This window comes from Ailuropoda melanoleuca, chromosome 2 (genome assembly GCF_002007445.2).
Source record: "Ailuropoda melanoleuca isolate Jingjing chromosome 2, ASM200744v2, whole genome shotgun sequence".
NCBI lineage: Eukaryota > Metazoa > Chordata > Mammalia > Carnivora > Ursidae > Ailuropoda > Ailuropoda melanoleuca.
In genome coordinates this window covers 173,087,255-173,112,687 of record NC_048219.1, presented here as the reverse complement: position 1 = coordinate 173,112,687, position 25,433 = coordinate 173,087,255, and the positions used below count along the sequence as shown (strand labels likewise).

Below are 25,433 nucleotides of genomic sequence, written 5' to 3'. Positions count from 1 at the left end.
TGCAGGGGCCATGAGCGTGCTGCTGCCTTCTCTGCCCTGTGACTATGACTAGAGCCACAGTCTCAACACCCCCTGACTTCGCTGTCCGAGCTGTCTCTAGAATGGGTGGTGCCTCAAAAAAAACCCCAAAAAACCCAAACAACCCCCCCCAAAACAAAACAAAAAACCCAAAACCAAAACAAACAAAACAAAACAAAAAAGCACAACCAAAACCAGAAAAACACCCCCCAAAATCTAAGGGAATTTATAAGCAATGGTGGTCAATCATGAACAACCCTTTCGTCCAAACTCTTCTCTGTGGAAAAGTCTGGAGACATCTCTCTCAGGAATTTACTACATTTGCCCTCAAATCTAAAAGCTTTCCTGGGTCATGTCTATGACAAAACATGCCTTTGGGCTGCCTATTTTGATTCAATGGGTTAGGCTACATTAATCAATTCAAACAATTAATTGAAATATTTCCTCCCCAAACTAACTGATGACATTCTTATAACTTCAGACCTGTAATAAACGAAGTCACAGTTTTTTTTTCTATTGTCTCCTTAAAAAATAAGCTGAATCTTAACTAACGCGTCAGTTGGTTATTTTCAAAGGTGAGGGTGGGTAGGTATAGAAATACTTCCTATTTTAGACTCACTTTGATTAGTTACACTCAGCTTCGATTTCAGTACACTTGATTGATAACTCATCCACATTTACCTACTGACTTCTGAAACCACTTGCCTAGAAAGGAGAGCTTTCTATTTGCTCCTCATACGGGCCTGAATGACAAAGAAAATGTACTTTAAGTTTAACCTGAGAGCTAAATTCCAGGCAGCTGGCGAGTCTCACCCGCACACTTGCCATCTCTTTCTCTTGCTAGTGAGATGACCGTCAGGCTCGCTGGACTAACACGCTCTGGGATTTAAGAGTCTCTGGATCCTGAAGGGACAGCCTTCACCTCGAACGCTCTGAATGTATACAGAGCTCATGCTCAGGTACTTAACATACTTCGTAATCACCTGCAGAGCATCCCTTCGAGTAGGCGAGGAGGGTAGAATTATTCCCACTGAAGAGCTGGAGAAAACAAACCCTGAGACATTAACTGACTTGGTGACGGTCACCGTCAGGTCTCGCAATCTCTCCTCACTGAGAGTTTTGTTCTTTTTACTGTGAAATGGAGACTTTAAAGCACAGCAGGACCTTTAGCTAGCTGCCCCCAAGGGAATTTCTACAGTTTGCTTTCAAGGTCCTCATCGGAAGAATGGAGGCACAAACATCCGGATTTCAAAAAACCGTCCTGCCGTGTAAACGGTCTCTTCCCTGATGTAAACGCTCTCTCCCCTCACTGCTCCAACTGTGGCCCCTGAACCAGCAGCTTCAGCTTCACCAGAAAACTTGTGAGAGGCTTCCACCCCAGAGCTGCCGAATTAGAATGTGCCTCTTGACAAGACTTGCAGACCACCTGTGAAGGTTGGAGCAGCCCTGCTCTAAAGGGCGGTACGGGTTTCAGACTGAGTGTGTGGTCTAGCCTGTGGCTCAGCTCTCCATCTCCTGATGTATCAGGGCTTCAGCTGTTTCAGGATTAGGGCTCTGTCTTCCTACCCCCCACGTCCCTGCGCACCCCATTCCTCTATGTTACCTAGGTCAGTGACAGTGTCCCTGCTCTGGGACAGCTGCAGCTCCTCAGCCTCGGACTCTGAGTCCTGCCGTGGTAACTTGCTGCTCTTTAAGCTGCCGACCCGGCGAATGCTGGACAAGGAACCCCCCTTCTTCACCTGGAAACTGCGGGTTCCTTTAATCTGGAGCAGGCGGGAACCTCCTATCCTGATCTTCCTGCTGGGAACTGTATTGAAAGAATAAAATAGGGCTTTTTCCCCCTTAGTCTTCCCCAGCCAGTGTTAGATCCAAGCTCTCCCCAGCCTGTCCCTGAACAGCCTCCTCTCTGTTGGCCGGGACGAGCAGCATGTCTGGAAGGAGCGTCTCCCCAGCCCCCAGTCAGGCAGCCCTGTTAGGCAGGCAGGAGGCTGGGTCCGCCGGGAAGGGCTGGTGCAGCTTCTTTCTTGGACACACAGCTCATCAGTGCTGGGAACAGCCTGCTCTCTCTCGGGCCCAGGGTTCACAAGCATGAGTGTGCCCTCGCAGCGGCATGACCTCGGACCGTCGGTACATTCCGACAACATCATCACTTGATTCAACAGAACCACAAACCATTTGTTTTCGTCTTTCTTTTGAAAGGGGACTTGCAGAGTTATGTGAGTTATGCAAACCCCTTCATGTAAACCCCTTCATTTTGGAATACCTCATTAAGAAATAAAAACAAGAGGCGCTTCTCTCTCCAACAGTCAGCAGTGGGTTCCGCTCAGCTCCTCAGCAATGGCACTAAAGGGTCTGTTTTCACTGGTGTGCTTTGGGTGAGCATGAGTGTGAAACAGTTCCATTCTCAATGCACCTAGTGATGTCATAGCCTCCTTCTTTCAGGCAAAAGGCTGGGTGGGATGGGAGTCCAAATGTTGCAACACCCTGAGCCAACCTTACAGTCTATATGTACCGTGAAGAACATGCATTATTCATCTTTAGTGTTCTGGAAAAAACAGTCATCAGTGAGGAAAATAAAAGGGTAAATGAAGCACGTTTAAACTTGAAACCTACTTTTTTTTTTTTTTTTAACCAAAAGCATCTTTATTTCCCATAGTCATTTATACTTCTATGTCCTCTTCCTTTGGAGATCTGGTGTTGTCACACATGGATTCGGTAAAGGCAGGATAAAGAAAGTTTGCAGAGCTTAGTCATTATCAAGAAGGGGCCATTATTTTTCTAAGATTTTCTTCTTACCGGAACAAGATTTCTTATGAATTATTGAAGGCCTGGATATTAATATTTGTAACAGTTCCAATCAGGAAGATTGCATTTTAGTCTTGGGTCACTCACTCACAGGAAAATGAGCATGTGACCGTGAGAGGTGGTACAGAGCTACAAGACGGTAATTAAATGTATATGTTAATGCCATATAAAGGAGCCCAGAAGATTCCTGTTGAGTCATGTGCAACGCTTACTCTCTGATTTACTTTTGTGATTGAGAAAGATTAAAATCATCACCACGGAGCTGGTGAAGGCCTCGTGGAGCCCCCTGAACACATCTGGACAGAAATTTTACATCTGGATAGAACGCCTTGCCGCCCAGCCAGATAAATTCCACAAAGACTATAGACTATCATGCTCCATTTTAATTATAGCACAAAATTCATCCACTGCATTTTTCTATATTATTTTTAGGCTTAATTGAGGCTTTAATGACCTACCTGAAATACATGTGAAATAGAATATTATCATTTTTTAATGAGTACTAATACAATTTCATGTCAAGATAGATTGGGAAGTACAAAAAAAGTTTAGAGAGGTTTTTTGTTTTTTCCTTTTTTTTTTTTTTTTTTTTAACAGGACACTCTCGCATTCTTTGCCTGATCTCATGATACTTTTTACCGTACAAATTTGGGAAAGTGACCCCAAATTAATGTGACCTAAAAGAAATTCAATTTTGAGAACCTATTCTACTACCAAAGATAACTGGATATATCCTGTAGCACTAAAAATCAGTGTTCAGAATTATGGCACTGATTATTTACAAAGGACACTGCAGTTAGAATTCAGATTTGATTTTGTACCTGAAAACCATTAGCTGAACTCATACAGCATTGAGTGTCAACCTTTACCACCATGAAAACATGAAATATGAAAAGTGAATATAATGTGAAAGTGAAACAAATACAACTAAATTGGATAAAACATCTTTTTTCCTTTTTTCTCACCTCATATTGTTTCCATTAACAAGTCCTTCTCGAAATTTCCTAAGATTTTGAAAGTCCTGTTACTTATTCCTGGGACTAATGTTAACTGCCTCAATGTGTTTGCTTACTCCCACTCCCACAGCTCGACCCATCTTTTCAATGCATAAATTATAAATACATATATTATCTCACCTTTCTGGTCAAAACCTGTCAACCACACTCAGACACATTTACACAGAATTAAATTTCTAACCACATCTACAGATCCTATTTAATATGCCCTTTGCCTACCTATCTGACCCCATTTCCTGCCCATCTTCCACCAAGTCATTCTGTTGCCACCATGTTGGTCTCTTTGCCCTTCTTCAAATGTTCCATGTTCATTCCTGCCTCAAAGCTGAGTTCTCACTGTTGTGTCTGCTTGGAAGACTCCTCCCTCAGCACTCTGCATGCCTGGCTCCTTCACATCATCTAGGTCTCTGCTCACTGCCACCTACGGGTTCCTTCTCTGACTACATCTCTCCCACTCCAGGTCATGACCAATTCTCTGACCTTCGTGTGTTTTATTTTATATCATTTGTCTTTATTTGAAAGTCCAGTCTTTGATGTTATTCACTAACATGAACTCTTAGCTAATAAAAACTAAAATATATGTGGGAAATGTTTCTTCCTGTTCATTGCTATATTCTGGGAACCTGGAATAGTGCCTGACATATAGCAGGTGCTCAATAGATGATTGTTGAATAATCAGACACATCTTGGTGTCTGTATTTTGGAATACCAATCTTCATTTGTTTTCGGAATGTGGGTAAAATGATGTGGCAGGTCTTGCTTGGGGATTTTAGGCAGACATTTTTAGTTTAAGGATTATTTCACATTTGTTTTCCCCAGTAGAATCTGAATTGTCCTCAGGTTGTTTATTTCAAGAACAACATTTTTAGCTTTTATAAAAACAGATGGTATAAAATTTTAAGTAAAAGTTTAGTAATCTAATTTAACAGAGTCCCCCTGGCTTTAGCAGCTGGTATCAAGTTATCAAAGGATTAAGGAATATTGAGGAATCTTCAAGAAGATTTTGGCCAACCAGTGAGGGACATTTTATGAATATATTCTCATTTTATTTATAGTTTCAGCTTTCTGTTCATTTATTAACCAACTTTCAAATATTAACATAGCTGTTCTATGAGGAGAAAAAATACTAAGCATTTGTGGTTTTGAACATCAAAGGAAATTTACATAAATGATAATCATGAAATTAAAATGTTCTTAAAAATTGATCTGATGTTTTATTTTTTTAAACAGTGTTGGATTTCCTCTGTTTCAAGTTTAACCATGTCTGTATTAGGAATTTTTATTTCAGCTACTTTAAACAATACTTAGCATAATAATTTTGAATAGGCAAAAAAAAAACCCCTTGAGATATGTTTAAAAATGTAAGTTTTTCATCATATGCAGTTAGCATTATCTGAAAAAGTAATAGTTGTAAAAATATTGACTTGATACTTCTTCATGCCCAGAAATTGCTAAGACTTGGCTAATAAATTCTTGTTTTGCCATAAATTCAATACAATAGAATGATTATTTGCATTTTAAAAATGTCATGACAATAATCTGACCTTAAAATATTAAAAATTTTTTCCGGTGTACATCCATTCCTTAGAAGATTTTAAAGATTTTCTATTTTCTCTATCTAGGGCTATTCCTTCCTGGAATCATTCATTCCTTCAGTTATTCAACATTAATTGTCATTTTCTATAAGATACCAGAAAATACATAAATGCATAAAATCATCTTTGATTCTTAACAAATGTACTGATGTTCTTATAATCAAAATTCATTAGAAAAACATTGAAGGGAAGTGGAATTTAAGAACTAGCAAAATCAGATAGAGAAATTAACAGTTAAAGGAGCCCTTGAAAGCAACTTAAAGCTTGGTAAAATCTTTAGTTTATATTTAGAATTTTCCGCATTGGTTCTAGTCTATAGGCTCATGATATAAACAAATAACAACAACTATTTATTTTCTACCAGTTATGTACCAGGTACTGTGTTTATGCTGGGCTCGCAGTGTTCTCGTTGAAAGCTTTCAATATCACGATGCCGTGGGTGTCATTAAACTAATTTTAAAGAGGAGAAAACCATGGCTTGGAAGGTAAGTAACTTGGACAAGGTCATATGACTGGTTGTTCCATCTTACCATTATAAGATGTAGTTTTTTTTTCACATTTTAACACATCTGAAATTGAGATATGTCTTACAACTGATGCCATCCTAGGATCAGTAGTGCCAGGGAGCAGTTGTGACACAGTTGTTATTGCTTCTGTCCATGTGAGCAACTAAAGCACCAGCAACAAAATGTATAGGATGGTGTCAGTGTCTTTCAGCTCCAAGGAGCCAAATGGGAGTTGGGTGAGGGAAGGTGCGAGGTGGTAAGTCAGATGTGTTTGGCCACGTTCTTGAAGCACGTAGTGAGTACGAGGGTAGGCTAGCTTCATACAAGTGCAGGCTGGGTTACGTACCTAACACCAACAGCTTTACCCTTTTACAGATTCATTTCAGAAATGACATAGTACTAACAGTCTAATGACACAGAGGACGTTATCCTAGAGAAAAACATGGACACTGACAATGCTGAGTTGAAAGCGATTAAGAAATTTGAACCTAGAATTGAAGATCGTTAAGAAAAACTTCAAGTTTATTCTATTGATATGTTCTCCCCCTTTTTTTTCTGCACAAGCATGATATGTATTGATAATAAAAAATCTGCATCTAATTAAGTCTGAAAGTCCTCTTTCAGTAAGAATGAAACAGACTAAATGGTAACAAAGTATTGCATACGGGCTGAATGGGAAGTATTTTTTCTTTCTTACTGGTACATGAAATAAGGGTTCATCAGACAAGTAACTGATGGCATCAGTGGGATATGGGGAGTTGCTGAGCTGGAAGTACAACCCGAAACTTCTCAGACCACCATGTCCAGCTCCTAACTAGCATGGTTTCCTATCTCATTAAGTGGACACAGTACTGTATGTAGCCAACAGTTTTGGACTTCTTTGGGCATACAATTCTGTAGTGTGGACCCCAGGCCAAATATCCTATGAGAAACACTGAAACATGAAACGAATTTTTGCTTTTCCATACCTTTCTTCTCCTCGGCCCCTGTATCTGATTTGAGGGTGTGGCTACTACTGTGGAGGGAATCTTTTGAGTCTTCATTTTCATCCAGGACCCCAGCAAAGCTGATCTTCCTCTCATATCTGTGCCGGTCCAACTCAGGATCCAAACGAAGTCTGCAGCTCTCCAAGTCCTGCAATGTCAGCGAGGAAGGAGTACGTGAACGCTCACATCTCCTCAGCACTGCATCGGTCTTGCAGCAAACCTCCCTCCATTTTGAATTGCACCCAGCTGAATTTGCACAGAGCCAAATTCCTCTTTCTCTAATGCCAATTTCAGATTGTGGCCATTAAAGACATTTCTTGAATTAAAGAAAAAAATCTTTCTTAACTCATAGTTTTTCCCTTTCCCTCACATTTTATCTTTGAAAAGCACAGACCTTGTTTCAACTCTAGAATTAGCTTCCTCACCTATTAACTCTTTGTCCATAGTTTAAATGGCATTTTTGGCATTTATCTATTTATTAAATGATCATGCATTGAGTATGAATGTGTTAGGTACTGGGGGATAAATAAGAAATGGTTCTTGCCCTAAAGGAACTCAGAATCGTGAGATAGAGACTGAGAAGGCAAACACAGGATAAATTCCCAGACTGAGAGAAAGAACAGGAACTTAGAAATCAGACTTGGAGGCAGAATAATGCCCCCCGCCCCGCAAGATGTCCATGTTCTCATCCATGGAATGGGTAAATATGTTACCTTACATTGCAATAGGGACTGTGTGCATGTGGATTTAGCTTAAAGGTCTTGTGATGGGAAATTATCCTGGATTAGCCAAGTGGGCCCAGCCGAATCACACAAATCCTTAAAAGCAGAAAGTTTTTCCAGGTTGTGGTTAAAGGAAGATGTAACTACAGCAGAAGAGTGAGAGACATGCCCAATTACTGGCTTTGAAGGTGGAAAGAGGGACCACGAGCCAAGGAATGTGGGTGCCCAAGAAAATGGAAAAAAAAGGCAAGGAAACAGTCTTCTCTGGAGTCCCAAAAAGGAGTACAGTTTTCTTGACTCTAGCCCAGTGAAACTCTTGTCAGACTTCCGATTTCTAGAACTGTAAAATGCTATGTTTTTGCTCTTCTAAACAGCTAAATTTCTGCAGAAATGGAAATGAATAAAGAGGTGATGTTGGAGTTTTGTCGTGAGGACTTCAAGATAGCTCAGCAAACAAGTGGGAAAAAGCAGTTCAGACTTAAGGAGTTTCGTATGTGAGGTCCAGAGGCTCAAAATATGATCAGGCATTGGAGGAATTTCTCACTCCCTTCCAGAAGTACAAGAGGGGTTCCATGACTATGTGCTTATGAACAGCTTGAGCCCATACTCTAATGTAAGCCTTGGCTAGGAAAAGTATTTGGTTGGAGTTTGGTTGATGAGGCGCCCAGTTGAAAACTGACCTATTCTATGAATGCAGATTTGTTCAATCAGGAGATCATATTTAATTGTCAATCTGTAAAACACTTTTGGAGGACCTGATAAAGGAAAAGTACATAACATGCTAATCTTATTTCTACAGAGCATTTTTTTCTAAATACAACATAAGTCCACAGATTCATATAGATATGGAAAACAAAAACATTTTTTAAAAAAAGCCCATTTTGCACCAATTGGAATTTTATGCTTTTGTTATTAATAAATGAAACTTTTTAAAAAAAGATTTATTTATTGGACGCACAGAGAGAACACGAGCAGGAGGGGCAGAGGGAGAAGGAGAGAGAATCCCAAGCACACTCTGCACTTAGTGCAGAGCCTAATATGGGGCTCAATCTCACAACCCTGAGGTCATGACCTAAGCCCAAACCAGGAGTCTGACACTTAACCAACGGTGCCACCCAGGCGTCCCTAATAAATGAAACTTTAGACTCCACATGATGTTTTTTCTTGTCCTTTCAATTAAGAACAGAAGTTATACTTTGATACCTAGAAAATTAGATCACATCACGAAAAATAAAGGAACTACATGGAATGTATTCAGCACTGTCAAAAACTATTCTAGGAATATAATTACTTCCCTGAAATTAACCCCTTTTAGAAAAAAAAAATAGAAAACCTAATATATTTTGTATTTGTTAGCCAAACTTAATTATATAAATTTCTTAAGATAAAAAGTAATATAACAACTCTGATTCTCAAAAGTTGTTACCTCTTCCAATTTTTTCCTTTATCCATTTGTCAAAATCCCATCACTCTTTCAAAGCTATATTCAAATATGACCTCTTACAGAAAGGTTCTTCAGGTTTTTCCAGCCCCTCCTTTGGCCAACCATGGTCCTTCTGCCTCTTTCTCAGGGCCACTCTTACATTTCACACCAGGAAATAATTTTTTATGTGTTGGTTCTCTTGTTTCAATATATTTATCTTTATATCACCACCAATCCTCTATCACACCACCTTTTGTTCATAGTCTTACTCCCAGTAAATATTCATCAGTTAGTCTTGGTATATGTAAATTGTGTTTTGTTGCTGATTTTTTTAATTTTAGGAACATTTGGAATCCAGCAGTATATTTTTTATAAACTGATTTGTTAAATCGCATCAGCATATTTGGTACAGTCCTTAGCACAATCCTGCAAAAAGCATCCAATATGTGCTTTCTCTAATGAAATGAATGTAGACAACAGACTTCTTACCATTTTTTTCTTTATTATTATGGACTCATCTATCCATTGGATGGGAATTACTTGTTTTAATTCATGTTGTTTGGCCATTGGTTATTGGTTTCACTAATTCAGTTGGTAAACATCTGTATAGACCAGCAGTTTTACAAACAAAATTCTCTATTTAAAAATGATGTACTATATGTTGGCTAACTGAACATAAAAAAACAAAAAACAAAACCTATGTCTTTATTGTTCTCAAGTTTGGAAGTTATTGTTTAGAGAAAATTTTGATTATTATGCTATTTTAGATTATGAATCTTGTAAAAATGCTTTCTTTTAAGATATTAGTTATTAGTACGATTTATGAAAACATTGAATAAATATGTTATCAACAGCTCTTTAAAAAAAAGCACATTATTTAAGTTGCATCTAGGTATCTGGGAAAAAATTGTTAAGTTGGTAAAAATATTTTTTTGTTAACTTTTAAAAACTTTTGATATCATTTTGCCTTTTCTTTTACCTCCATCCCCCAATCAATTCAGTGAGTGCCTCCTGGGATTTCCTGACCCTATCCAAGAAACAACTATGGTTAAATAAATTAACTTTTATTTAAATTATTTTATTTTCAGTTCTTCTGCTTTCTCTTCCATATTTTGGATATAACTAGGACTTATTCAAACAGAAATTTCACCTGAAAATCTCATCCATTTTGGAAAGGGCCTTATGGCAATATCTGTCAAAAAGACTTTTTGCCTTGGTAGAAAGTTTATGTCCCTGATTTTCTTCTATCCTTAAGCCGCAGATTGTAGAATGTCTATAGCTTCTAATGTGATTATTTTACTACCTTATGCTTTTATTACTTTGTAATTAGGATAGTTATTATTTTTACTGTTATTAAAATGTTACTGAACTAAAAAAATAATTGTTTTCAAGATTTGTAGATACCCTTGCAGGAAGTGTTTTGTTCAAACTTTATAATAGTTCTTCACAAAATTCTCTATATTTCCTCACCTGAGCTATATTTCCTCACCTGAGCTAATATATGGCTTTTCATTGAGAGCTGAAACTGTTAGACAAATTTCTTAAAGAAAAATTGCAGCATTTCATTGCAGCATTTACAGCTTCTGTGTTGTTAAAACAGTTTTATTAAACTCGGTGTTTACAGTAGGTTGGAATATAACTTGAGGTATGTGTGTATGTGGTTTTTTTTTTCCGTCAGTTAATGTTGGATTAAACATGAGAGAAAGCTTCCCATTTATTTTATAAAGGTCACATCCCAACATAATGCATACCGACACTGGACAATAAAAATCCCAGTGTAATGAATAAAGGATCTCTAAAGCCTTGGTAAAGGTGATGCAGTTGTGAACACTTTCTTCTCCTTGACTGAATGACTGAAGGCTCTGTTTTAGCTTAATTTCTTGCTGTTTTCCACTAGTCTGCCAATTGGTTCTACAGTAATTTTCAGAAGGTTTGATTGATTTTTTTAAAAATGAAATTTGCTATAATAATAAGGGACATTAAACTCTAGCTTTGTGGAATTGAAAGGGAGAACAAAAATAACTGAGTCAAACTTTATGACTCTTTTTTTTTTAAATCACAATGGACCAGAGTGGTGATCAAATAAAAATCTGAAAAATGAAAAGTAGATGTATCACCATGCTTTTATGAAGGCTTCAGTATAATTAGAATGTTGACAAAATAGCACTAAGAGAGGTCTTACAGATCAGATGTTTCATCCCACTTGATTTTAAACACATGTGTGGCCTTGATTTGATTTTATAGAGTAGTCTAAATGGAATAGCAAAGGTGACATTCAGAAAATTAAAGGCCCAGGTTAATAGGAAAATGGAATAAGGGCAGTAGGAGAACTTCCCTTTCTGACAGCAAAAAACGTAGTTTCACAGTCCAAATACTGGTATGTTTCTCTTGAAAACATACATTCTACCCACAAATGTTTCCAACTTGAAAATACCCACTTTACGTTTCAGAGTGTGAGGGAACAGGTCTTCCAGACGTTGGAAACCCAGAGGTAGAGGCAGTGCTCGGGATAATAGCACCAATCCTTTTGTTTCCCCCCAGGGACTGGGGGGTAGCCTTGTTCTTGCCCAGTCTGGTTAAAAAAGCAGGAGAGCTGGTAGACCGTAAAACTGGTGAAAATAGAAGCGCGTAGATTGTGTAACAATTTTTTCTGGTAGAGTTGTCTAAGTCTTGTGTAAAGGGAAAATAAAAAAGAATTTGTCTGGTTTCTCAGCTCTGGCTGAGATGGTGCCTGAAATGAAAGAACCACTGGAAACTTGGTGCCTGTTAGAGGACTATGGGCCAAGGAAAATCGGCTCTGAGGTGTGCCCATCCCACACACTCTGTGAAGACGCCTGGCCCTTGCAGAGTGTTGGTATACTCTGCTAAACAACAAATCAGGCCTTGATGGTGCAGGGGTATGCGTGCGTGCGTGTGTGCGTGGTCTTCTTTTGCCGATTTGTATCTATACAAAGTACGGCAGGAATAAAAATATATGTTTAGAGATGTTTACATGCTAAATACTTAAACGAGTCTTTTTGTCCATAACTTAAATGAGAAAATTCATTGGAAGCACATTTCTATATGGATTTTTGAGCTGTTAAATTTTTTTTTAATTTTNCTTGATGGTGCAGGGGTATGCGTGCGTGCGTGTGTGCGTGGTCTTCTTTTGCCGATTTGTATCTATACAAAGCACGGCAGGAATAAAAATATATGTTTAGAGATGTTTACATGCTAAATACTTAAACAAGTCTTTTTGTCCATAACTTAAATGAGAAAATTCATTGGCAGCACATTTCTATATGGATTTTTGAGCTGTTAAATTTTTATTTTATTTTTTTATTTTTTTAAAGATTTTATTTATTTGACAGAGAGAGAGAGAGAGACAGCCAGCGAGAGAAGGAACACAAGCAGGGGGAGTGGGAGAGGAAGAAGCAGGCTCCTAGTGGAGAAACCTGATGTGGGGCTCGATCCAAGAACGCTGGGATCACACCCTGAGCCGAAGGCAGACGTTTAACGACTGCGCCACCCAGGCGCCCCCATGAACTGTTAAATTTTTAGGACAAAAAAAATCTGTCAGTAATTTCTAAAAAATGCTGCCAGTAGAACTCCTCATAGTTTGCAGAGTAAAGAACCTAAAGTCTTATGAGAGAAGATTCACAATGAAGCAAGCATTGCTAAGAGAGTCACTCAAAATAGAGACCAAAGGATACCGGGGAAATAGGGCCTATGTGTGTCTCTCTTGTTTCATTTCTCAGAACACCATGAAGTTTTTACTTTTGTCAGTTGCCACTTGTCGACTGCAACTCCACCGCCTTCTGGAACACATCCTTCTACTTTGAATTAAAATAGAGATCGTGTAACACCTGTTAGCTAAATAGCCAATCTTGTATTAGATAGCTTAAATTCTGCCAGCATCAAGTTTCAAACAAGTTATGCAGTCGTATGGTTTCACCTTTACAAGCCTGCTCACAATTCCAGTTTGGAGCACACTTTTCATTTCCGTGGACTCTGTGTCTCCCAGATGGCAATCCCTAAGTTCTCTTCTTGGTCAAAAGGCTCTTAGACATTTTAGCATGACTGACAGTGATTAATCCAATGTTATACCCAGTGGTGCTATCTTCAGCAATTTCAAGGTCAACTTCAGAATTATTATGTTTTGTAATAGAAAAAAAGAGATTTTATATATGAAGATACCTTGGTTGAATTTTTTAAGTTATATGATACATTTGGCCATTGGGCATTTGAGGAAACTATGGATACTCAAAACCTAGCCACATGTCTGGCCTCTCTGAGTAGCCAGATTATCAACACCCGTGCTTTACTTACCACCAGAGGCTCAGTACGTGGTCTGGGCAGGCAAGAAAAGGTTTCTCGCAGGAAGGTAGTGATCTCCAGGAGAAGCTGGCACGCTGCCATCTTCAAGGCAAAGGGGCAGCCACATTTAGAGGGGTTCACAGTACCTATGGAATGAAAGGGTTCCTTCATAAATAAACAAACCAATGAAAAAAATACAGAGAGGCACGGTTTGATGGACAAAGCTACAAATGTCCAAAATGAAACTGTGTATGAGAATGTTACCTATTCATGTTCAATTGACCTATTCCCTTTAGCATAATCTGTGCATTACCTTTCTCTCCCTCCATTTTGTAATTCAATAGTGAGTTCCTTAGTATTAAAATATCAATCAATAAGAACTAAATTATTTTCCTTAAGGCTCATAGAGTAAAAAAACACAGCCCACTAAGCTAGAAAGCCTTTAACAAAAACAGAAATGGAAAGCAGTCTTGCAAGATCTTTACATTGCTTATTTAATCAGATTTAGACTATGTACAGGGCGGTGAACTAGTTTTGGCACTACAAAAATCTTGCCAGCTCATTTTATGAGAGATATTTTTCTTGAGGACAGTGATGTTGCTTCCAGTTTAGCCCAGATGTGTTTCTGTAGCATAGACAAGGCATACTTGATCACCTCTATCATACACTTTATACAAGTTAGCCAATCATATTAAAACATAGCTACACTAGAAGTATGCAAATATTCTCCTTTGCTCTGAAGAGTGCCAGCCTTTGAGTGAGTACAGTGTTGCCTCCATCATAGACCCATATTTTGCTCTAAAGGCAGATAATGGCCAAGGTGACACCAGAGACTTTTAAAATTCTTAAGATTAGTTTTCAGATACATGTTGCCACTAATCCTGCAGAAATACACTGAAGAAGACCAAAGCAATGTTGAGTTCTACCTCTCATAAGAGAAAGAAAATACTTATCTATTTTGAATCCAAGCATCAAGCAATCACAATATCATTATATATCAACATTCCTAACATATTTTAAAAATATTTCCTGCGTATTAGGCTTTCTTAATTGAATAGGATCTATCTCTCTATCATCTATCTATATCTATATCTATATATCATGGCTTATACTGAGAGTAGGTGGAAATTATGTTCTTTCTAAAGATATCTGATTATCATTTCCTCATGAGAACCATTATTTTTTTTCTCCAGAGATAATATGTGGATAGGGACATTGCCTCTTATTAAGAACTGAAGAGACAAACAAACCAAAGAGACAAACTCCTCTAGAATTCCTAGACTGATACCTGAGCCATAATTATCTTTTAAATTCAAGATGAGCTATGTACTGACAAGAAAGTGGAACTAAGCCAGACATTCCAATCTTACATTCAATGGAGACTACATAACTCTAGAAATTGTCTGGATGTGCAATAGTTTTTAAACAATAATCTAACACTAAATATTCAGTATAAACTTCTGGATCTGTCCCAAGGTTATCATCCAGATTCTTCTTGGCAATCCTGTAAACAATGAACTTGGTCTTAGTCCAGGCTCTCTCGTAACTATCATCTGAAATATTCTGTTAAAATGAACAAGAATTGAGTACTACATGCTCTTATCAAAAAACCTAAGTATCAGGCATAACATATTGGTAAAGGATACGTGTGTGGTCTCACGGAGATTAAAGTTCATTTTGGCCCGTGAGGATGTATCCGTCTAATGTTGTTTTAGCTCCTCTCTGTTCTGAAGGACCACTAGGAGATCCAGGCCAGTTTGGGGATTGTTTCTGATAGGCCATCACTAGGTTCTGTGTTTGCTGGATAGTCCTTACTGGTCCTAAGGACCCAATCCCATTCTCCATTCTACTATTCAGAGGTATTCCAGGATAGTCTAGACTCTTGTGAAATTGAGGGAATCTTTGGGAGGCAACGTTCACTGGTAGGCTGAAAGACTAATGTCAGAATTTGGTGTTTTATCAACAGCTAAGTCAAGAAAATTGGCTCCAATGTGATAAAGGCTGAGATAGGGCAAAAAAGATGAAAAAAATTGCAAAAAAAAAAAAATCCTTGGTATAAAAGTGGAAAAGAAGGCAATAAGTTTTCTTTGATTATTATTTAATTATGCAAACTATTACATCCTAGTCATCCTTTTACATTTCATGACTGGAAAGATGAAGGAGGCTTGGTATCACTTAAGAACAGTCTTTAACATAACCAGGGAGTTTGAATTTCAAATCGCTAGGGCAAGTCAAGAGGAAGAGGCCTGTCTTCCTCAGATAATGTACTAAGTCCATTACCATATAGGAATTGTATGGTCCACAAAAGGCAGTGGTTACACATACACGACAAGCTCGTATGGTATAGAACACATGTGTGCACAAAATGGCGTTGAAGAGGAATGTACAGGAATCTCTTTGTCCCTACTCTTCTATGGTGGGACTTGCTTCTAATTTTAACAAATAAGTACAGTACAGCAGACATTCACAGTCTAATCATCTAAATTATTTAATATTTCAAATTCATGTTAAATACAGTAATTATTCTAAGCAATCCACTATAATGATCTGGGAAGCATTTCATGTTCAATTCTATTTGGTCTAATTTCTTTTTTAATCTCCAAGAGCAATAACAAAATGTAAAACCTGATTAAACCTCTACTGGGTCTGTAATTTTCCACTATATTTTCTCAGAGAGGCCTCAAAGTCATTTTTGTAGAGTAGGAGGAGTCCTAGACTACAAGGCAACGGATGCTCCATATTGCCGGCAACTCCTTGTCTGTCGACAGTCTTCTCTTTCTGGTTCTTGCCCTCTCTTCGCGTGGCTTTATGCACATGCGTTACATCCATGCACAGGGAATGGGGAAAAGGTGCAGTGGGGAGACATGGGAAGGTGGTAAGGATGTGAAAGAGGAAAGAGAAGTAGTAAGTGCTCCTAAAGCAGAGATTCTTACAAGCAGGGGCTCTTGTAGTAAAGGGAGTCTCCTTACTGTCATCTAAAAAGTCTTCCTCCTCATCCTCCTTTCTCAGTCTCCTCTTGGTCTCTTCATCATAAATGAGACCCAGCAGGTTGGCAGGGCTCTCACTTTCCCCATGGCACAGCTCATTCAACCGGACACCAATCGCCTACCATGGGGAGAAAAAAGAGTGAAACAGCACAAAGTATGTCAGACTGCAGAATAGACTCTCACATTACAGAGGTCACAAGCAACTGTTAATGGGAAGGTACGTATAAAGTACTAGGCACGTTAAACCAAGAGACTGATACCAAAACATACAGCGGAAGCCTCCTCTATGTGCCACGGTGGTGTTGCCACCGTGTTTTCCTATGTGGAAACCCAGAGGTGGATGGCATTGGTGGTCTCTCCAAGGTCGTTTTAAGACTTGTAGGAACTGGAACAATACCTTTGTGTTCTCATACAAATTTTTTTCTGAAAATATTTCTACTTACTTGAAGGTCATTTATTTTACAGGTCTCCTATGAGGGAGTACGCAGTTGTTTTTAATGGAGGATTTTGTTGCAGTAAAAAAACCCCCAAGAATTCACAGTTCCTCAGAGTGCTTCTGGTTATGTTATTTTATGAGAATGTCACTGCCATGCTAATGAGTTTGGAGGTTGGCATGAATTCTAGTACAGCAGTTTTATTTATATCTTCCATTAGGTACATAATTAATGGCTTTTTTATAGACTTTGTTCCCTCACTCCATGATACTCTATGAACTCGTAAGAAATACTAACTATTCTTTTGGCAGAGTACCCAACATAAACACAGAACCAATACTTGCTATCTGTTCTTCTGAATCATCATGCACTGTATTGTCTGATTTACCAAAAGGAATTTTCCATAAAGAGACAAAATATGCCACCTCTTAATAATTCTTTTTATTTTCCAGTTATACACTGTGTACAAGACAAGAAGAGACACGTGCTTAGGAAGGAAAGTCAAAAGCTAAAATGAGCATTGAACTTGGGGTGTGATAGCTTGGTTACTCTGTGCATTAGTAAAAAACAAAATTCCAGCTAATTTTCTTCTTCCTTCCTGTATTACTTCTTTCAAATATTTAGAGAAGTTGCTGGATTCTGGGCATGCACGAAATTAAGACTTTCTAGTGGAAACTGACAAGGATATGTCTTCAAATGAAAACACAAGTTGTTTGAAAGTCTTGGCTATCTGGAAGCAAAAAGGTCTCCTTAAATTCTGGAATCGAGTGACAAGTAACAAAAACTCTATCAGTGAGAAAGAAAACAATGTAAAAAAGGTATCATGACTTCCTAAAAGTTAGGTCACTAACCTGAGAAGTTTTAAGCAAATGAAACAAAACATAAAAACAAAAACTACTTCCTCAGCAAAAAGCCTTGTCCCAATGCTACTATTTTGGAGATCTTCTCTAAGGAAGGAGACATGCAATTATGACTCTGGAGTGGAGCCAACAAACTTAATAGTGAGATTCAAAGGGGAAAAAAAATCCGCATCAATCATTCCAGGATGTTGACACTAAGCAATTTAAGTTAAATCCACAGTTCATAAAGCTTAAAGGGTTGCTCAGAAAATGAACTTGTCTGGGATAATACTAAATGTCTAAATAATAACTTAGAGCTCTAGGTCTCTTCCAAGGCTAAAAAAAATGCCTTGAGGATAGGTTTGTTCCTTTCCTCATTCATCAAATATTTATTAAGTGAGGTAATTTGTCAGGTATTAAATAAAACAGAGTTGAATAAATTGTTACAGTATGTCAGTATCTTTGCTTCACGTGCCCTAGTAGATTATAAACCTTCATTTAGAAGAATCACTGTTTGGCAACTGGAAGGTTAGAGAGGTCGAAAGTCTTGCTCAAGGTGACTCAGCAAACTGTGGTCTGGGATTCGAACACGGGGTGCCTACTTTTTGCTCTTCCCCTCAAGGAGCTGTCTCCTGGGGAGGCAACAGCACATCAAAATAACACATTCAATGTCAAAAGAGACAAAAAGCACTTTAAATAGTTAAGAAGATGGACAGATTAGATTCATTCAGTTCAGAGAATCATAGAGTGTCTCTTTGCTGCAGATTTTGAAGAATTGGTGTTTTGGCTAATGGGGAAGGGGAAGAGTAGATACTCCAGATGGAGAGTTCCAAAAGATCCATCAAGGAAGTACAGTGACGTGCTCAGAGACTGACAAGTAAGTTACTTGGTCAAAGCACAATTTTGTGAGAGGAAATCATGTGCAAGAAGGCTGGCAAGGTGGACTGGGGCTAGATCCCACAATTCTTGAAGCCGAACTGCATTTTGCATTCTGAAGGATGAAAGGTAATGTGTGAATGGAGGAGAACCCATACTCATTCGAGAGACTCTGTTAACTGCCTAGAAATGCACAAACCATGTATCCTTTCAAAAATTAATGTAATAACTTATTATTATTGAATACCCCTTAGACACAAAGGATTGAGATAAATGGTCTTTTAGATGTATTAGCTCAGTTGACCTCATCATCCATAATCTTGGTATGGTTTGAATATTAAGAGAGAGCAGTGATGCCAGACTAAGCAATTTGGGTTTTTATCCCAAGGGAAAAGGAGGGCCACTGAAGCATTATAAGTTGGTAAGAAACACCATCTGATTTGCATTTTAGTCTAACCACTGTGAGAGAAGCTTGGAGAATGACTTAGAGGGGGCAAATCTGGAAGCCAGGAGATAAGTATGAATGTTCTGCTTTTAGATGGGCTCTGCCATATGGAGATCATTTCATTGACAGTGTGTAGGGTGGGTCAGATGAGGGGAGACTGTGGGAAGAAGACCAAATAGGAAAATATCTGAGTCATGCAGATGAGAAGGAATGAATATGTGACCTAGCAGGGCCTTGGTGACATGGAAGAGGTGGAATCAACAAGGGAGGGAAGGAAGGTTGGAATGTGTTCAAAGGCTGTCATCTCAGATAATGGTGGTACCATTTATAAGAATAGAAAGTTCAGGAAGGTTTGCAGATGGGGGTGTATTTATACGGGAAGATGAGTTTTACTTTGGTCAGATTGTGTTTTGGGGTATTAAGTGAATGCCTCCGGAGTGCAGTTGGCAATGTTGGCCTGGGATCTGAACTGTGTTATGGATACAGAAGTCTATGCCACTGACATACAGGTTATAGTTGAAAACACAGGAATAAATGTGGCCCTGGGGGAGGTTATGCAGGAAAAAATTATAACAAATTCTGGGAATGTCTACATTTATACAGGGGAAGGAGGCAGAGGAACAAGGAAAGAGACAGAAGAGATAATGTCTAACTTCACAGATATCTTGGGAAGATTAAATGAATTAAAGTTTATTTTCCCCTATGACGTTTTGTTCAGTGCCTGGTACATAACAGACACTTAATAAATTGTCTCCCAAACAAACATAAACACAGAACTTCTTCACGTCACTCAAGCACCCCAATTTTTATAGAAGAAAATCAAAAGCTCACGTCTCCCCATTGGTAGAAGAGCTTGGCAGCATTCCACTGCAGCTTCTGGTTCCTTTTGTTGCCCACAATGGGAGAGCGGCCCCTCGAAAGGCCTTTCTTGGTGATATTCACGTGATGCCCTTTCATCCACTCTGGCCAGTTGCCCCGGTTACAGCGGTGAACAAACCGGGCACATTCCAGGAACAGAGCTGCTCTGGCTACCACGGGAGCTTCCTGAGGATGGTTGTTAAGGAAAGAATGATGTGGGATTAATGAACAATAGGCTGACCTTCACGGGAATTACTTTGTACTCTTAATTTCTTTTACTCTCAATATCTTGTTTGAGGTTAGCCATATTTCCCAGGGTAGTATTATCATGGTTAATGGTAGTGGGAATTCTGGAAAATGAATCCTTGAAGGCAAATTGGGATACTGAAGAATTAGACATTTTAAGTAGATTTCTGTGTTTAGTTTTCCCCTTTTGAAGAATCTCAAGTAATTTCATGACTCTGTCTTTGCATAGTTAAGAGGCAGCTGGGATTTGAATGTGAGAGCAAGATAATTTTCAAAGGAATTTTTCAATATGAAGCTTTTGTTAAACCTAAAATTTTAACCTGAAGCAAACAAATATTCAATTTCTAGAACTAGTCTTATGTTAATCAAGGGAGTCAATAGTGATTTTGTTCCAACAGTACTCTGTTATCAGTGACCATCCACACACCCCAAAGAAGTACTCTTTCTGTTTCTGTTGTTTCTGCACATTCTGGCTAGTAAGAAAAGGAAGTGCTTATTAGATTTTGTTGAGTTAGTCTTTTTTTCTCCTGACTTGGTCATGAATAACAGATCAAATTCTGCTTAAATAGGCATGGTTTCAATTGAAAATGTTTGACAAAGAGGAAATTATTTAATTGATAAATGAAAAACAGAGCATTTTTCAGAAAAATAGAAATATGGTTCCATCTTGTCATGTCAAGATGTGTTTGAAAAAAAATAAAAGAACCAGCTTTTAGTTGATACCCAGAAACTGGTATCAGCTACCTATTGAAATCTATACAAGTTAAATAAATAAATAAATACATGCATAAATAAATAAGGGAAGGCATATGAAGTTTCCCTAGAAGGTCAACAGGTCACAAAAAAAATACACACATCAACAATTAATGTGTATTTTAACTTGTGCTAGTTTAAGAAAATACATCACAATATTAGGCATCACCTCAGAGTTACCTAATAACCATAAGTTGATTAGTAACTATAGGTTTTCAAATTGAAACACTTTCCATCATTTCAAATAATAATATTCTTAACAATGCCTTGATCTACAATGTTGAAATAGGGGTTAATATATAGAGAATATCAATTACATGCCAATTAGTTTTTATGAGTTGTAATTCTTAATTATAATAACAAACCTTCGGTCTAGAAATAACATCTTCATGTCAATGTTTTTAAAAATGAGGTATAACTTTTCTACCATCACACAGCTGGGAAGAGGTGACCACAGGATTCAATACCAGGTCTCTCTAATGCCCAAATCTATGCCAGTTCCTCTTCAGTATCTGCATTGTCTTAATTTATATACATCTAAATCTTGGCAAAAGATGATTTCTAGAAGGTATGTAAAAAGTCATTGTTTAAAAATGGGGCATTAATGTCATGTAATGTTACTCTCTAAAACACAAATATATGTCACATTGTTTTCCTACTTAAAATTTATTATAGGCTCCATCCACCTCAATAATAACAAGAATAAAGATACTCAACCTTTGTTATCTGGTTCTTCTCCCTTTCTATCCCTCTATCAAGTACTTGGTGATCTAACTACATCAAACTGCTTATAGTCACCCAAATATCTTATACCTTTTCATATGTTGTTTCCATGATTTGCAGAGCTGGCAAATTTTTTTTCCTTTTCCATCTGGCAAATTCCCACTTTTAAGAATAAGATACTCCCTCTAAGAAGCCTTCCGTAATCTCTTTCCTCTTAGGCAGAGTNTTATAGTCACCCAAATATCTTATACCTTTTCATATGTTGTTTCCATGATTTGCAGAGCTGGCAAATTTTTTTCCTTTTCCATCTGGCAAATTCCCACTTTTAAGAATAAGATACTTCCTCTAAGAAGCCTTCCATAATCTCTTTCCTCTTAGGCAGAGCNGGCAGAGTTGGTTACTTCATTCTTTGAGTACCATAGTATCTCAAGCACACTGAATGATTCAAGTAAGTTAGCCCTTTAAGCATTTTCTCATTGTCCACAACTTAAAGGAAGCCACCAAGAATTCCAATATGAAATATATTTATGTAGGAACTTAATTTCACAAAGCATATTATATATTGCTACTACATACAAAGTTAACCTATGTGAAAAGGCAGAATACAAGATGAACGTTAATGGTGAGAACCTATCATTAATAAAAAATGGACACTAATGATGAGAATCTATCATCCACTGCATCAGTGCTAAGATTTGGTAGCAGGTCATGGGAATAGAAAGACTTGAGATTGCAGAGGGTCAAATGACTTTCTGCATCAAACCTATCAATATTGTGGTACCATAACATACAGATTAATATCTACACTCTTTTCTTATATTAAGTATTTATTTAATTAAACATCTCAGGTATGCTAATCTGTGTCTGTAAAAAGCTTGAACATCTGTCTCTGAAAACATATGGCAGTCTGGAGGGCAAGGTGAGCAACGCGAATTTATTCTTAGCTCAGCACATTTTGACACATTCCCAATATAAAGCAATGGGATTCATTGCTTAATGGCAGGACAACAGAATTACTGCTGAGGTACCGTTATGTCATAGACCCTGGCTCCTACAGGATTACCAAGGGCAAAACTTAACCCACTCAAATGTATGGAGCAGAGGACATTTTTATTGCCATTAACTTTAGATGACACTGAGAAGATTAACAATAGATAAATGAGAAATCCAAGTTGTGTTTTGTGAGTTTTCCCATGTAGATTGGCTTGCCTTCTTCAGAAAAAAGTGGTTGTATTTGCTTAGGAAGCTCAGGGCACTTTGAATGAAGCAATTTTGATTTTCTGCTCTCAAAAATGAGTTATAATAAAACTCAGATATTACACCAGTTATCAGCCCTAGGAAATCCTAAAGTTTGGAAACGGAATTGAGATCAAGATGAAAATAATTCCCATTAACTAGGCAGCACAATCTTAAAGGGAGGGGTGATTATTATCTGATGAATTTAATCTATGTAAATTGTAAAACCAGGTAACTTTCGGAAATGTCGCCCTCAGCATTAAGGGATGAAGATGTAGAGTAACTCAAATATTGCCTAAGTTTAATTATAATCCTCATGAAACTGGTAGATGAAAACAGGCTTGAAATCCTACAGTCAAGATGGCACTGAATCCTGGCACTTTCTGGGGTATTACAGGTTATTTTACTGTACAGACCATTGAGGGAGTTGTTGAGGGCTCTATAGAGCTAAGGACTCTACTGTGCACCTTGGTAGAAGATCCTTAGCAATGAGTACTGATCTCACACTGTGCATGAAAGAGCATTCTAGGCATTCTAGTGTGGATGTGGCTGTGGGGAATTAGGTCCCTTATAAATTCCTTTCCAACTCTAGTTTAGAAAGTATTGATTTTTAGGGGCAGGGTTATAGAATACCTCGGACAACAGATTCTTCCTGGACATAAAAAAGAGTCAATTTTCCCTCTTTTGAAGGAGCTTACCTCTTACAGCTCAGCACAATCTGAAGAAGCAGCAAAGAATGGAGACATGACAGAATGGATAAGGATGGATTCACATCACAGAGAAAAACAGCACAAAGGGAGAAAAATGAATCAGAAGACCGCTGCATGGATGAAAAGAACCACAGAGCATCAGAGCGCAGTCAAAAGTGAACGTCTAAACAAAATTTGATACCATAGGTATACCACGGGGAATTTTTACTGGTGGTCCTGAAAGAAAATAGGCATATTTAAATTTCTTATTAGCATGTCTGCTAGATCACCTTTTTATGTGCCACAGTGCCATGGAGCAGTTTCAATTCGAGGATGGCATAACTTGACAGTTTCAGACAAGCAAGAATCAATTTTAACTGGAAAGATCAGATTGACCTAAAATATTAGGTTAAATCATATGGAATTTGTAAGCTTGAAGGTCAAAAATCGTTGAGTACTAACAATTTCACATGGATCGCTCTTACATAAGGTATTCTCTGCAACGATTACAGAGCTGTTCAGTTAAAGTTACAAAATGTCCTAAGAATGTCATTATGCAGCATGGTTTTCTCTAACATTTGAAACGAGAAAACTTCAAGTGTTGGCTACTTTTCCTTGACTTCCTCTGTCACTTTTCCTGCATTTTATCAGATCATTATGCATACTGAATATTTCCTTCATGAAAGTGAAGGAGAGAATTGGAACACTAATTCAAACAGCTGTGCTTTATTTTGCCTGAGGACTTAGGAAATGTTGTTACCAAGATACGATGGTTAATTGAAGGTTATAATTGCAATACATTCCTTTCCCTGAAGGACTATATCTAAACTTATTATGTGAGAAGAAGCCCCGATTCTGAAAACTCATATAAAAACACTGGACAGGAACTAACTGTTTTAAAAGACTGAATATTTTATGTTGCCCCCTGGGGAATTACATAATCTTTTTATGGCCTTACAATAAAATCTAAATCTCTTGCTGGTGCAGGATACCTACTTATTTAAAACCAGTGGGACCAGGCAGCTATTGTGCGTTCTAGTGTGCTTTGGAAGCTCGTTTGCTGGAGGGTATGTGCTTGGGAGTCAGTATTTATTACTTAGCCTGTATTGAATTCTCTGCCTGACTGAGATCATTAAGTAACTGACAGGCTGCCTCTGCCCTTGCTCCTTCCCACAGTAGCTGCGGGCAACAGAAATCATTCCGTTGTCAGGCTAGAGGCAGGCATTATTTTTTAGTACACGGTCTAGATGGCTCGCCATTTTAACCGTTACGCAGATCACAGTAATATTTTGGGTAAGTATTATAAAAACCAAATGAAGTCCTCTGCTTCTGAAAATATGATGGATTAGGTGTAAAGACAAACTTCCTTTGGTTTAGACATCTTAAAATACTGGATAAAATATCCTCCAATTTCTTCATCTTGTTTTTGCTTTTCTTTCTTTCTTTCTTTCTTTCTTTCTTTCTTTCTTTCTTTCTTAAGATTTTATTTATTTATTTGACAGACAGAGCACAAGCACAAGCAGGGGGAGTGACAGGCAGAGGGAGAGGGAGAGGGAGAATCAGGCTCCCCACTGAGCAGGGAGCCTGATGCGGGGCTTGATCCCAGGACCCTGGGATCACGACCCGAGCTGAAGGCAGACATTTAACAGACTGAGCCACCCAGGTGCCCCTTTGCTTTTGTCTCTAACATGAGATAACAGACTACTAGAGAGTAGAAATTACAAGAAAGTGTAATTCTGGGTGAAAAAGAGAAGACTCATGTGAGCTAGCATAGGAATAATTACCCTGAAGGTTTCTACCAACTGTGGAGAGGCCAGACCCTGGGTTTTCAATGGGCCATGAAGTGAATGTCTGGGCCCAAGCAGAGCAGGAGGTCAGTTTATACACTCCTATGTAAAGGCAAGATCCCAGGTGGGAGTCACCTTCAGTGGATGAATAGGAAAAAATCTACCCCACAGAAGTAGGCTTGCCTGACTAGGC

General features: G+C 38.2%; 1 protein-coding gene across 15 annotated transcripts in view; it reads right to left on the bottom strand.

Annotated features, from left to right (window-relative positions):
- UNC80 (unc-80 homolog, NALCN channel complex subunit) overlaps positions 1-25,433 on the bottom strand; it is a 225,750-nt gene that overhangs the window by 101,486 nt on the left and 98,831 nt on the right. For 9 of the 15 annotated variants that reach the window (XM_019802892.2, XM_019802900.2, XM_019802902.2 and 6 more), the window contains exons 23-27: positions 19,780-19,992; positions 16,301-16,472; positions 13,380-13,513; positions 6,909-7,074; positions 1,622-1,825 (exon numbers count right to left, since the gene is read on the bottom strand). In XM_019802892.2, coding sequence (XP_019658451.2) covers positions 1,622-1,825; positions 6,909-7,074; positions 13,380-13,513; positions 16,301-16,472; positions 19,780-19,992 — 889 coding nt within the window. The remainder of the gene's footprint in view (positions 1-1,621; positions 1,826-6,908; positions 7,075-13,379; positions 13,514-16,300; positions 16,473-19,779; positions 19,993-25,433) is intronic. The other 6 variants (XM_019802899.2, XM_034655100.1, XM_019802903.2 and 3 more) reach the window with 3 other exon arrangements.